The 12,389-nt window shown below is 42.9% G+C and overlaps 1 protein-coding gene across 1 annotated transcript in view; it reads right to left on the minus strand.

Moving 5' to 3' along the window:
- The window catches only part of HTT (huntingtin), a gene marked incomplete in the record, with an annotated part of 1,068,170 nt that overhangs the window by 796,965 nt on the left and 258,816 nt on the right, over positions 1–12,389 (minus strand). The window contains 1 exon segment of the mRNA XM_053704193.1: positions 1,467–1,604. Coding sequence (XP_053560168.1) covers positions 1,467–1,604 — 138 coding nt within the window.

Below are 12,389 nucleotides of genomic sequence, written 5' to 3' on the forward strand. Positions count from 1 at the left end.
TGCAATATAAGGGCCACTATAATGTGGCACTCCTAACTGTAAAGCTTGTGGATATGCTATGGTAACAAAATGGTTTCAGTTGAAGGTGACACAAAAAAGTAGACTATTTAGACCACCGCACAAACAGTAGATCATATCAACTGTAGTTATGCTGTTTAGTAAATGTAACAAGGAGTTATTAAAATTACATATTTTGAGGATCTAACACTATCAAAGGTCAAATAGAGGCCTATTCCTAAATCCCCATTAAACGGACAGTCTAGTCAAAATTAAGCTTTTTTTACGATTCAGATAGGGAATGCAATTTTAAACTTTCCAGTTTACTTTTATCATTACATTTGCTTTGTTCTTTTGGTATTCTTTGATGAAAGCTATACCTAGGTAGGCTTATATACTAATTACTAAGTCCTTGAAGGCCGTCTATTATCTCAGTGCATTTTTAAAGGGTTTTTTTTCTGCTAAACAGTGCCAATTCATGTTTGTCATATAGAGTAGATACAGTTGTGCTCACTGCCGTGGAATTATCTATGAGCCACCTCTGATTAGTTAAATGCAAGTCTGTCAAAAGAACAGAAATAAGGGGGCAGTCTGCAGAGGTTTAGATACAAGGTAATCACAGAGGTAAAAAGAAAATTAATATAACTATGTTGGTTATGAAAAACTGGGGAATGTGTAATAAACGGATTATCTATTTTTTTAAACAATAAAAATTCTGGACTAGAAAAAAATAATTAAGTTCTTGTTCAATGGTTAAAGAGACAAACACCTTGTGAATTTTATATAAATGACTAGTTATGGCCGCTTCTTAATGTAATTTAGCTCTGAAATTTGTGTATTTTCTAATTCTCAAAACTTGAAATGTGTCATGTTGACATGCAAAGCTAACCCTGTTTACATATCTTTCCCTAATAGGCATTAACAAATGCAAATTGTGTATTTTATACTAAGATTATAACTGTGGCTTTACTGTCTGCAGACTAAAGCACAGATTGCCTCCTCCAAATGTACATGGTAGATGGAGTTTGGCTATTAAAAAAAACATATGATGTAAAAAGGTTATTTTTTTCAAATATTTGGATTTCGTTGATAAGTTATACTATAGCATCACAACAGAAATCTCTCACTGAAAAGGCCCAAAGGAGGCTGAAATGATCATCTGGGTTAGCATCCTGCTTCACAGGAGAATCGCCTGGTATTTCAGGGCTGGACTGACCTCGTTAGGCGGGATCAGACTGACATACTTCAGTAAAGTTTTCCTTTGTGAAAAGCCTAATTGGGCTAAAAGAAGCTACTCCCAGAACTGGGCCATAGGACTAACCACTGCGCTGTTTGTTCCTGGGAGGCTGCTTCTCTTTATTTATGTATTAGTAATTACAAGGTGTTTACAGTCCCTTTAAGCACAAACAGCTGTTAAACAGGACAATCATGACCTTTTATTTAAAACCAAAAGAATAAAGACAATATACCTTGAGATTCCACGCTTTCTGTTGGAAGCTTGTATAGTTTGTTAAAGAAAGCTTCAGGATACAAAGCCACAGCTGCTCCAACGCAACTGACAGCCAATGCTTTCACACTAACTCGTACATCTCTGTCAGGAACCAAAGCTGAAAAGAAATCAGTTTAAAAATAGAATTTTGATAAATGCATTGAAACGGTAGAATTATGAATAAAAAAAAAAAAAAAACTGCAGCACAATACTTGAAAACTTGTTTGGCTGATGAGCAGCTATCAAACTTTACTTTAAAAACAGAATTTATGCTTACCTGATAAATTACTTTCTCCAACGGTGTGTCCGGTCCACGGCGTCATCCTTACTTGTGGGATATTCTCTTCCCCAACAGGAAATGGCAAAGAGTCCAGCAAAGCTGGCCATATAGTCCCTCCTAGGCTCCGCCCACCCCAGTCATTCGACCGACGGACAGCAGGAAATATATATAGGAGAAACCATATGGTACCGTGGTGACTGTAGTTAGAGAAAATAATTCATCAGACCTGATTAAAAAACCAGGGCGGGCCGTGGACCGGACACACCGTTGGAGAAAGTAATTTATCAGGTAAGCATAAATTCTGTTTTCTCCAACATTGGTGTGTCCGGTCCACGGCGTCATCCTTACTTGTGAGAACCAATACCAAAGCTTTAGGACACGGATGAAGGGAAGGAGCAAATCAGGTTACCTAAACGAAAGGCACCACAGCTTGCAAAACCTTTCTCCCAAAAATAGCCTCCGAAGAAGCAAAAGTATCAAATTTGTAAAATTTGGCAAAAGTGTGCAGTGAAGACCAAGTCGCTGCCTTACATATCTGGTCAACAGAAGCCTCATTCTTGAAGGCCCATGTGGAAGCCACAGCCCTAGTGGAGTGAGCTGTGATTCTTTCAGGAGGCTGCCGTCCGGCAGTCTCATAAGCCAATCGGATGATGCTTTTAAGCCAAAAGGAAAGAGGTAGAAGTCGCTTTTTGACCTCTCCTTTTACCAGAATAAACAACAAACAAGGAAGATGTTTGTCTGAAATCTTTTGTAGCCTCTAAATAGAATTTTAGAGCACGGACTACGTCCAAATTGTGTAACAAACGTTCCTTCTTTGAAACTGGATTCGGACATAAAGAAGGTACAACTATCTCCTGGTTAATATTTTTGTTAGAAACAACCTTAGGAAGAAAACCAGGCTTAGTACGCAAAACCACCTTATCTGCATGGAACACCAGATAGGGCGGAGAACACTGCAGAGCAGATAACTCTGAAACTCTTCTAGCAGAAGAAATTGCAACCAAAAACAAAACTTTCCAAGATAGTAACTTAATATCTATGGAATGTAAAGGTTCAAACGGAACCCCTTGAAGAACTGAAAGAACTAGATTTAGACTCCAGGGAGGAGTCAAAGGTCTGTAAACAGGCTTGATCCTAACCAGAGCCTGAACAAATGCTTGAACATCTGGCACAGCTGCCAGTCTTTTGTGTAGTAAGACAGATAAAGCAGAGATCTGTCCCTTTAGAGAACTTGCAGATAATCCTTTCTCCAAACCTTCTTGTAGAAAGGAGAGAATCTTAGGAATTTTTATCTTATTCCATGGGAATCCTTTGGATTCACACCAACAGATATATCTTTTCCATATTTTATGGTAAATCTTTCTAGTTACCGGTTTTCTGGCCTGAACCAGAGTATCTATCACAGAATCTGAAAACCCACGCTTCGATAGAATCAAGCGTTCAATCTCCAAGCCGTCAGCTGGAGGGAGACCAGATTTGGATGTTCGAATGGACCCTGAACAAGAAGGTCCTGTCTCAAAGGTAGCTTCCATGGTGGAGCCGATGACATATTCACCAGGTCTGCATACCAAGTCCTGCGTGGCCACGCAGGAGCTATCAAGATCACCAAGGCCCTCTCCTGATTGATCCTGGCTACCAGCCTGGGAATGAGAGGAAACGGTGGAAATACATAAGCTAGGTTGAAGGTCCAAGGTGCTACTAGTGCATCTACTAGAGTCGCCTTGGGATCCCTGGATCTGGACCCGTAGCAAGGAACCTTGAAGTTCTGACGAGACGCCATCAGATCCATGTCTGGAATGCCCCATAATTGAGTTATTTGGGCAAAGATCTCCGGATGGAGTTCCCACTCCCCCGGATGGAATGTCTGACGACTCAGAAAATCCGCCTCCCAGTTTTCCACACCTGGGATGTGGATCGCAGACAGGTGGCAGGAGTGATCCTCCGCCCATTGAATTATTTTGGTCACTTCTTTCATCACCAGGGAACTCCTTGTTCCCCCCTGATGATTGATATACGCAACGGTCGTCATGTTGTCTGATTGGAACCTTATGAATCTGGCCTTTGCTAGCTGAGGCCAAGCCCTGAGAGCATTGAATATCGCTCTCAGTTCCAGAATATTTACTCTTCCCGAGACCATAGACCCTGTGCTTTCAGGGATTCCCAGACCGCGCCCCAGCCCACTAGACTGGCGTCGGTCGTGACAATGACCCACTGTAGTCTGCGGAAGCTCATTCCCTGGGACAGATGGTCCAGGGTCAGCCACCAACGGAGTGAATCTCTGGTCTTCTGATCTACTTGAATCATTGGAGACAAGTCTGTATAGTCCCCATTCCACTGTTTGAGCATGCACAGTTGTAATGGTCTTAGATGAATTCGTGCAAAAGGAACTATGTCCATTGCTGCAACCATCAACCCTACTACTTCCATGCACTGCGCTATGGAAGGACGAGGAACAGAATGAAGCACTTGACAAGAGCTTAGAAGTTTTGATTTTCTGACCTCTGTCAGAAAAATCCTCATTTCTAAGGAATCTATTATTGTTCCCAAGAAGGGAACTCTTGTCGACGGAGACAGAGAACTTTTTTCTATGTTCACCTTCCATCCGTGTGATCTGAGAAAGGCTAGAACGATGTCTGTATGAGCCTTTGCTTTTGACAGGGACGACGCTTGTATTAGAATGTCGTCCAAGTAAGGTACTACTGCAATGCCCCTCGGTCTTAGAACTGCTAGAAGGGACCCTAGCACCTTTGTGAAAATCCTTGGAGCAGTGGCTAACCCGAATGGGAGGGCCACAAACTGGTAATGCTTGTCCAGAAAAGCGAACCTTAGGAACTGATGATGTTCTTTGTGGATAGGAATATGTAGGTACGCATCCTTTAGATCCACGGTAGTCATAAATTGACTTTCCTGGATAGTGGGTAGAATCGTTCGAATGGTTTCCATCTTGAACGATGGTACCCTGAGAAATTTGTTTAGGATCTTCAAATCCAAAATTGGTCTGAAAGTTCCCTCTTTTTTGGGAACTACGAACAGATTGGAATAAAATCCCATTCCTTGTTCCTTTATTGGAACTGGGTGTATCACTCCCATCTTTAACAGGTCTTCTACACAATGTAAGAATGCCTGTCTCTTTATTTGGTTTGAGGATAAGTGAGACATGTGGAACCTTCCCCTTGGGGGTAGTTCCTTGAATTCCAGGAGATAACCTTGAGAAACTATTTCTAGCGCCCAGGGATCCTGAACATCTCTTGCCCAAGCCTGAGCAAAGAGAGAGAGTCTGCCCCCCACTAGATCCGGTCCCGGATCGGGGGCTACTCCTTCATGCTGTTTTGTTAGCAGCGGCAGGCTTCTTGGCCTGCTTTCCCTTGTTCCAGTCTTGCATCGGTTTCCAGGCTGGTTTGGGTTGTGAGGCATTACCCTCTTGCTTAGAGGATGCAGAATTAGAGGTCGGTCCGTTCCTGAAATTGCGAAAGGGACGAAAATTAGACTTATTTTTAGCCTTAAAAGACCTATCTTGTGGAAGGGCGTGGCCCTTTCCCCCAGTGATGTCTGAAATAATCTCTTTCAATTCTGGTCCAAATAGAGTTTTACCTTTGAAAGGGATGTTAAGCAATTTTGTCTTGGATGACACATCCGCTGACCAAGACTTTAGCCAAAGCGCTCTGCGCGCCACGATAGCAAACCCTGAATTTTTCGCCGCTAATCTAGCTAATTGCAAAACGGCATCTAAAATAAGAGTTAGCCAATTTAAGTGCGTGAACTCTGTCCATAACCTCCTCATATGGAGTCTCTCTACTGAGCGACTTTTCTAGTTCCTCGAACCAGAACCACGCTGCTGTAGTGACAGGAACAATGCACGAAATTGTTTGTAGAAGGTAACCTTGCTGTACAAAAATCTTTTTAAGCAAACCTTCCAATTTTTTATCCATAGGATCTTTGAAAGCACAACTATCTTCGATAGGAATAGTAGTGCGTTTGTTTAGAGTAGAAACTGCCCCCTCGACCTTAGGGACTGTCTGCCATAAGTCCTTTCTGGGGTCGACCATAGGAAATAATTTCTTAAATATAGGGGGGGGGGAACAAAAGGTATGCCGGGCTTTTCCCACTCCTTATTTACTATGTCCGCCACCCGCTTGGGTATAGGAAAAGCGTCGGGGTGCACCGGAACCTCTAGGAACTTGTCCATCTTACATAATTTCTCTGGAATGACCAAGTTGTCACAATCATCCAGAGTAGATAACACCTCCTTAAGCAGTGCGCGGAGATGTTCTAATTTAAATTTAAATGTCACAACATCAGGTTCAGCTTGATGAGAAATTTTTCCTGAATCTGAGATTTCTCCATCTGACAAAACCTCCCTCATGGCCCCTTCAGATTGGTGTGAGGGTATGACAGAACAATTATCATCAGCGCCCTCTTGCTCTTCAGTGTTTAAAACAGAGCAATCGCGCTTTCTCTGATAAGTAGGCATTTTGGATAAAATATTTGAAATGGAGTTATCCATTACAGCCGTTAATTGTTGCATGGTAATAAGCATTGGCGCACTAGATGTACTAGGGGCCTCCTGCGTGGGCAAAACTGGTGTAGACACAGTAGGAGATGATGTAGTATCATGTTTACTCCCCTCATCTGAGGAATCATCTTGGGCAATTTCATTATCTGTGGCAGTACTGTCCTTACTTTGTTTGGACGCTATGGCACAATTATCACATAAATTTAAATGGGGAGACACATTGGCTTTCATACATATAGAACATAGCTTATCTGAAGGTACAGACATGTTAAACAGGCTTAAACTTGTCAACAAAGCACAAAAAACGTTTTAAAACAAAACCGTTACTGTCTCTTTAAATTTTAAACAGAAAACACTTTATTACTGAATATGTGAAAAAGTATGAAGGAATTGTTCAAAAATTACCAAAATTTCACCAATTTAAATTTAAAGCATTAATAGTATTGCACACCAATTTTCAGAGCTTTAACCCTTAAAATAACGGAACCGGAGCCGTTTATAAATTTAACCCCTATACAGTCCCAGCTATAGTCTTTGCTGAGACCCAACCAAGCCCAGAGGGCAATACGATACCAATTGACGCCTTCTAGAAGCTTTTCCAGCAATTTTTAGATCCTCACACATGCATCTGCATGCCCTGCTCTCAAAAAACAACTGCGCAGTAATGGCGCGAAAATGAGGCTCAGTCTACAACTAGGAAGGCCCCCTGACTGGAAAAGGTGTCTAGCACAGTGCCTGCCGTTTAATAAACGTTCCCCAAGTTTATAAATGCAAATAGTCAGCATAAATATGAATAAAATGCCCAAATAAAGCAATCGATTTAGCCCATAAAAATGTCTACCAGTTTTTTAGCCCATAATAAGCCCTTTTTCTGTTTGTTTGACTAGGAAAATGGCTTACCGGTCCCCATGAGGGAAAATGACAGCCTTCCAGCATTACATCGTCTTGTTAGAAATATGGCTAGTCATACCTTAAGCAGAAAAGTCTGCTAACTGCTTCCCCCAACTGAAGTTACTTCATCTCAACAGTCCTATGTGGAAACAGCAATCGATTTTAGTTACTGTCTGCTAAAATCATCTTCCTCTCACAAACAGAAATCTTCATCCTTTTCTGTTTCAGAGTAAATAGTACATACCAGCACTATTTTAAAATAACAAACACTTGATAGAAGAATAAAAACTACATTTAAACACCAAAAAACTCTTAACCATCTCCGTGGAGATGTTGCCTGTGCAACGGCAAAGAGAATGACTGGGGTGGGCGGAGCCTAGGAGGGACTATATGGCCAGCTTTGCTGGGACTCTTTGCCATTTCCTGTTGGGGAAGAGAATATCCCACAAGTAAGGATGACGCCGTGGACCGGACACACCAATGTTGGAGAAAAGGGCACTGCTATCCCCAAGTGGAACCCAGCGCAGTATTTGACCCAATCAGCAGCGCTAGTTATATAACTCAGATGGATCAGCAGCGGTTTCTGCTTATGACAAGTAGTGCTCAGCACGTCCTGAGTAAAACTACTGTGTTTACCTCATTTGCAGGGGTTAAATCAGAGGTGGGACCAAGTCTTTGTTTTGCAAGTCACAAGTAAATCTTGAGTCTTCACAATCGAGCCTTAAGTAAAGTCCAAGTCAAGTTGTAAGTCCTCAACTATAAGCTTCAAGTGTTAAACAAGTCAAGAGTGCTCATCGCCCAATTTACTGTCCGGGTATTAATTACTATAGTAAATGTATATTAATTTATTCCAGGAAGACTTTAAAAATATGTTTATCACTTCCCAGTTCAACTTCATGAGAGATTAGTTATAGTCTATTTTTTCTAAGGGCTCCCATCTACTTCATTTCAATTTGTCTGCATCTGAAATTGCTTGAAAGTGTTATAAACCTAATAAGGACAAGCAGTGAAAAAGTAAAATTATTTTATAGAAATAACACAACTGCTACACGCACTGCATGTTTGTGTGAGAGACTATATGTGTCAGTGAGTGTTATATATAAGCTCTAGAACAATTATTTTGCACCTCAAGGAAAAAGACAATCTGAAATCTATTGTAATCATTAATTAAGTTAGCTATGGTTATCAATGAAAAACAGAATTTATGTTTACCTGATAAATTTCTTTCTCCAACGGTGTGTCCGGTCCACGGCGTCATCCTTACTTGTGGGATATTCTCTTCCCCAACAGGAAATGGCAAAGAGCCCAGCAAAGCTGGTCACATGATCCCTCCTAGGCTCCGCCTACCCCAGTCATTCGACCGACGTTAAGGAGGAATATTTGCATAGGAGAAACCATATGGTACCGAGGTGACTGTTGTTAAAGAAAATAAATTATCAGACCTGATTAAAAAACCAGGGCGGGCCGTGGACCGGACACACCGTTGGAGAAAGAAATTTATCAGGTAAACATAAATTCTGTTTTCTCCAACATAGGTGTGTCCGGTCCACGGCGTCATCCTTACTTGTGGGAACCAATACCAAAGCTTTAGGACACGGATGAAGGGAGGGAGCAAATCAGGTCACCTAAATGGAAGGCACCACGGCTTGCAAAACCTTTCTCCCAAAAATAGCCTCAGAAGAAGCAAAAGTATCAAACTTGTAAAATTTGGTAAAAGTGTGCAGTGAAGACCAAGTCGCTGCCCTACATATCTGATCAACAGAAGCCTCGTTCTTGAAGGCCCATGTGGAAGCCACAGCCCTAGTGGAATGAGCTGTGATTCTTTCGGGAGGCTGCCGTCCGGCAGTCTCGTAAGCCAATCTGATGATGCTTTTAATCCAAAAAGAGAGAGAGGTAGAAGTTGCTTTTTGACCTCTCCTTTTACCTGAATAAACAACAAACAAGGAAGATGTTTGTCTAAAATCCTTTGTAGCATCTAAATAGAATTTTAGAGCGCGAACAACATCCAAATTGTGCAACAAACGTTCCTTCTTTGAAACTGGTTTCGGACACAGAGAAGGTACGATAATCTCCTGGTTAATGTTTTTGTTAGAAACAACTTTTGGAAGAAAACCAGGTTTAGTACGTAAAACCACCTTATCTGCATGGAACACCAGATAAGGAGGAGAACACTGCAGAGCAGATAATTCTGAAACTCTTCTAGCAGAAGAAATTGCAACTAAAAACAAAACTTTCCAAGATAATAACTTAATATCAACGGAATGTAAGGGTTCAAACGGAACCCCCTGAAGAACTGAAAGAACTAAATTGAGACTCCAAGGAGGAGTCAAAGGTTTGTAAACAGGCTTGATTCTAACCAGAGCCTGAACAAAGGCTTGAACATCTGGCACAGCTGCCAGCTTTTTGTGAAGTAACACCGACAAGGCAGAAATCTGTCCCTTCAGGGAACTTGCAGATAATCCTTTTTCCAATCCTTCTTGAAGGAAGGATAGAATCCTAGGAATCTTAACCTTGTCCCAAGGGAATCCTTTAGATTCACACCAACAGATATATTTTATCCAAATTTTGTGGTAAATCTTTCTAGTTACAGGCTTTCTGGCCTGAACAAGAGTATCGATAACAGAATCTGAGAATCCTCGCTTCGATAAAATCAAGCGTTCAATCTCCAAGCAGTCAGCTGGAGTGAAACCAGATTCGGATGTTCGAACGGACCCTGAACAAGAAGGTCTCGTCTCAAAGGTAGCTTCCAAGGTGGAGCCGATGACATATTCACCAGATCTGCATACCAAGTCCTGCGTGGCCACGCAGGAGCTATCAAGATCACCGACGCCCTCTCCTGATTAATCCTGGCTACCAGCCTGGGGATGAGAGGAAATGGCGGGAACACATAAGCTAGTTTGAAGGTCCAAGGTGCTACTAGTGCATCCACTAGAGCCGCCTTGGGATCCCTGGATCTGGCCCCGTAGCAAGGAACTTTGAAGTTCTGACGAGAGGCCATCAGATCCATGTCTGGAATGCCCCACAGGTGAGTGACTTGGGCAAAGATTTCCGGATGGAGTTCCCACTCCCCCGGATGCAATGTCTGACGACTCAGAAAATCCGCTTCCCAATTTTCCACTCCTGGGATGTGGATAGCAGACAGGTGGCAGGAGTGAGACTCCGCCCATAGAATGATTTTGGTCACTTCTTCCATCGCTAGGGAACTCCTTGTTCCCCCCTGATGGTTGATGTACGCAACAGTTGTCATGTTGTCTGATTGAAACCGTATGAACTTGGTCCTCGCTAGCTGAGGCCAAGCCTTGAGAGCATTGAATATCGCTCTCAGTTCCAGAATATTTATCGGTAGAAGAGATTCTTCCCGAGACCAAAGACCCTGAGCTTTCAGGGATCCCCAGACCGCGCCCCAGCCCATCAGACTGGCGTCGGTCGTGACAATGACCCACTCTGGTCTGCGGAATGTCATCCCTTGTGACAGGTTGTCCAGGGACAGCCACCAACGGAGTGAGTCTCTGGTCCTCTGATTTACTTGTATCTTCGGAGACAAGTCTGTATAGTCCCCATTCCACTGACTGAGCATGCACAGTTGTAATGGTCTTAGATGAATGCGCGCAAAAGGAACTATGTCCATTGCCGCTACCATCAACCCGATCACTTCCATGCACTGAGCTATGGAAGGAAGAGGAACGGAATGAAGTATCCGACAAGAGTCTAGAAGTTTTGTTTTTCTGACCTCTGTCAGAAAAATCCTCATTTCTAAGGAGTCTATAATTGTTCCCAAGAAGGGAACCCTTGTTGACGGGGATAGAGAACTCTTTTCCACGTTCACTTTCCATCCGTGAGATCTGAGAAAGGCCAGGACGATGTCCGTGTGAGCCTTTGCTTGAGGAAGGGACGACGCTTGAATCAGAATGTCGTCCAAGTAAGGTACTACCGCAACGCCCCTTGGTCGTAGCACAGCTAGAAGGGACCCTAGTACCTTTGTGAAAATCCTTGGAGCAGTGGCTAATCCGAAAGGAAGCGCCACGAACTGGTAATGTTTGTCCAGGAATGCGAACCTTAGGAACCGATGATGTTCCTTGTGGATAGGAATATGTAGATACGCATCCTTTAAATCCACCGTGGTCATGAATTGACCTTCCTGGATGGAAGGAAGAATAGTTCGAATGGTTTCCATCTTGAACGATGGAACCTTGAGAAACTTGTTTAAGATCTTGAGATCTAAGATTGGTCTGAACGTTCCCTCTTTTTTGGGAACTATGAACAGATTGGAGTAGAACCCCATCCCTTGTTCTCTTAATGGAACTGGATGAATCACTCCCATTTTTAACAGGTCTTCTACACAATGTAAGAACGCCTGACTTTTTATGTGGTCTGAAGACAACTGAGACCTGTGGAACCTCCCCCTTGGGGGAAGTCCCTTGAATTCCAGAAGATAACCTTGGGAGACTATTTCTAGCGCCCAAGGATCCAGAACATCTCTTGCCCAAGCCTGAGCGAAGAGAGAGAGTCTGCCCCCCACCAGATCCGGTCCCGGATCGGGGGCCAACATTTCATGCTGTCTTGGTAGCAGTGGCAGGTTTCTTGGCCTGCTTTCCCTTGTTCCAGCCTTGCATTGGTCTCCAAGCTGGCTTGGCTTGAGAAGTATTACCCTCTTGCTTAGAGGACGTAGCACTTTGGGCTGGTCCGTTTTTACGAAAGGGACGAAAATTAGGTCTATTTTTTGCCTTGAAAGGCCGATCCTGAGGAAGGGCGTGGCCCTTACCCCCAGTGATATCAGAGATAATCTCTTTCAAGTCAGGGCCAAACAGCGTTTTCCCCTTGAAAGGAATGTTTAGTAGCTTGTTCTTGGAAGACGCATCAGCCGACCAAGATTTCAACCAAAGCGCTCTGCGCGCCACAATAGCAAACCCAGAATTCTTAGCCGCTAACCTAGCCAATTGCAAAGTGGCGTCTAGGGTGAAAGAATTAGCCAATTTGAGAGCATTGATTCTGTCCATAATCTCCTCATAAGGAGGAGAATCACTATCGAGCGTCTTTATCAGCCCATCGAACCAGAAACATGCGGCTGTAGCGACAGGGACAATGCATGAAATTGGTTGTAGAAGGTAACCCTGCTGAACAAACATCTTTTTAAGCAAACCTTCTAATTTTTTATCCATAGGATCTTTGAAAGCACAACTATCCTCTATGGGTATAGTGGTGCGTTTGTTTAAAGTGGA

This window comes from Bombina bombina, chromosome 2, assembly GCF_027579735.1.
Source record: "Bombina bombina isolate aBomBom1 chromosome 2, aBomBom1.pri, whole genome shotgun sequence".
In the NCBI taxonomy this organism is placed as follows: Eukaryota; Metazoa; Chordata; class Amphibia; order Anura; family Bombinatoridae; genus Bombina; species Bombina bombina.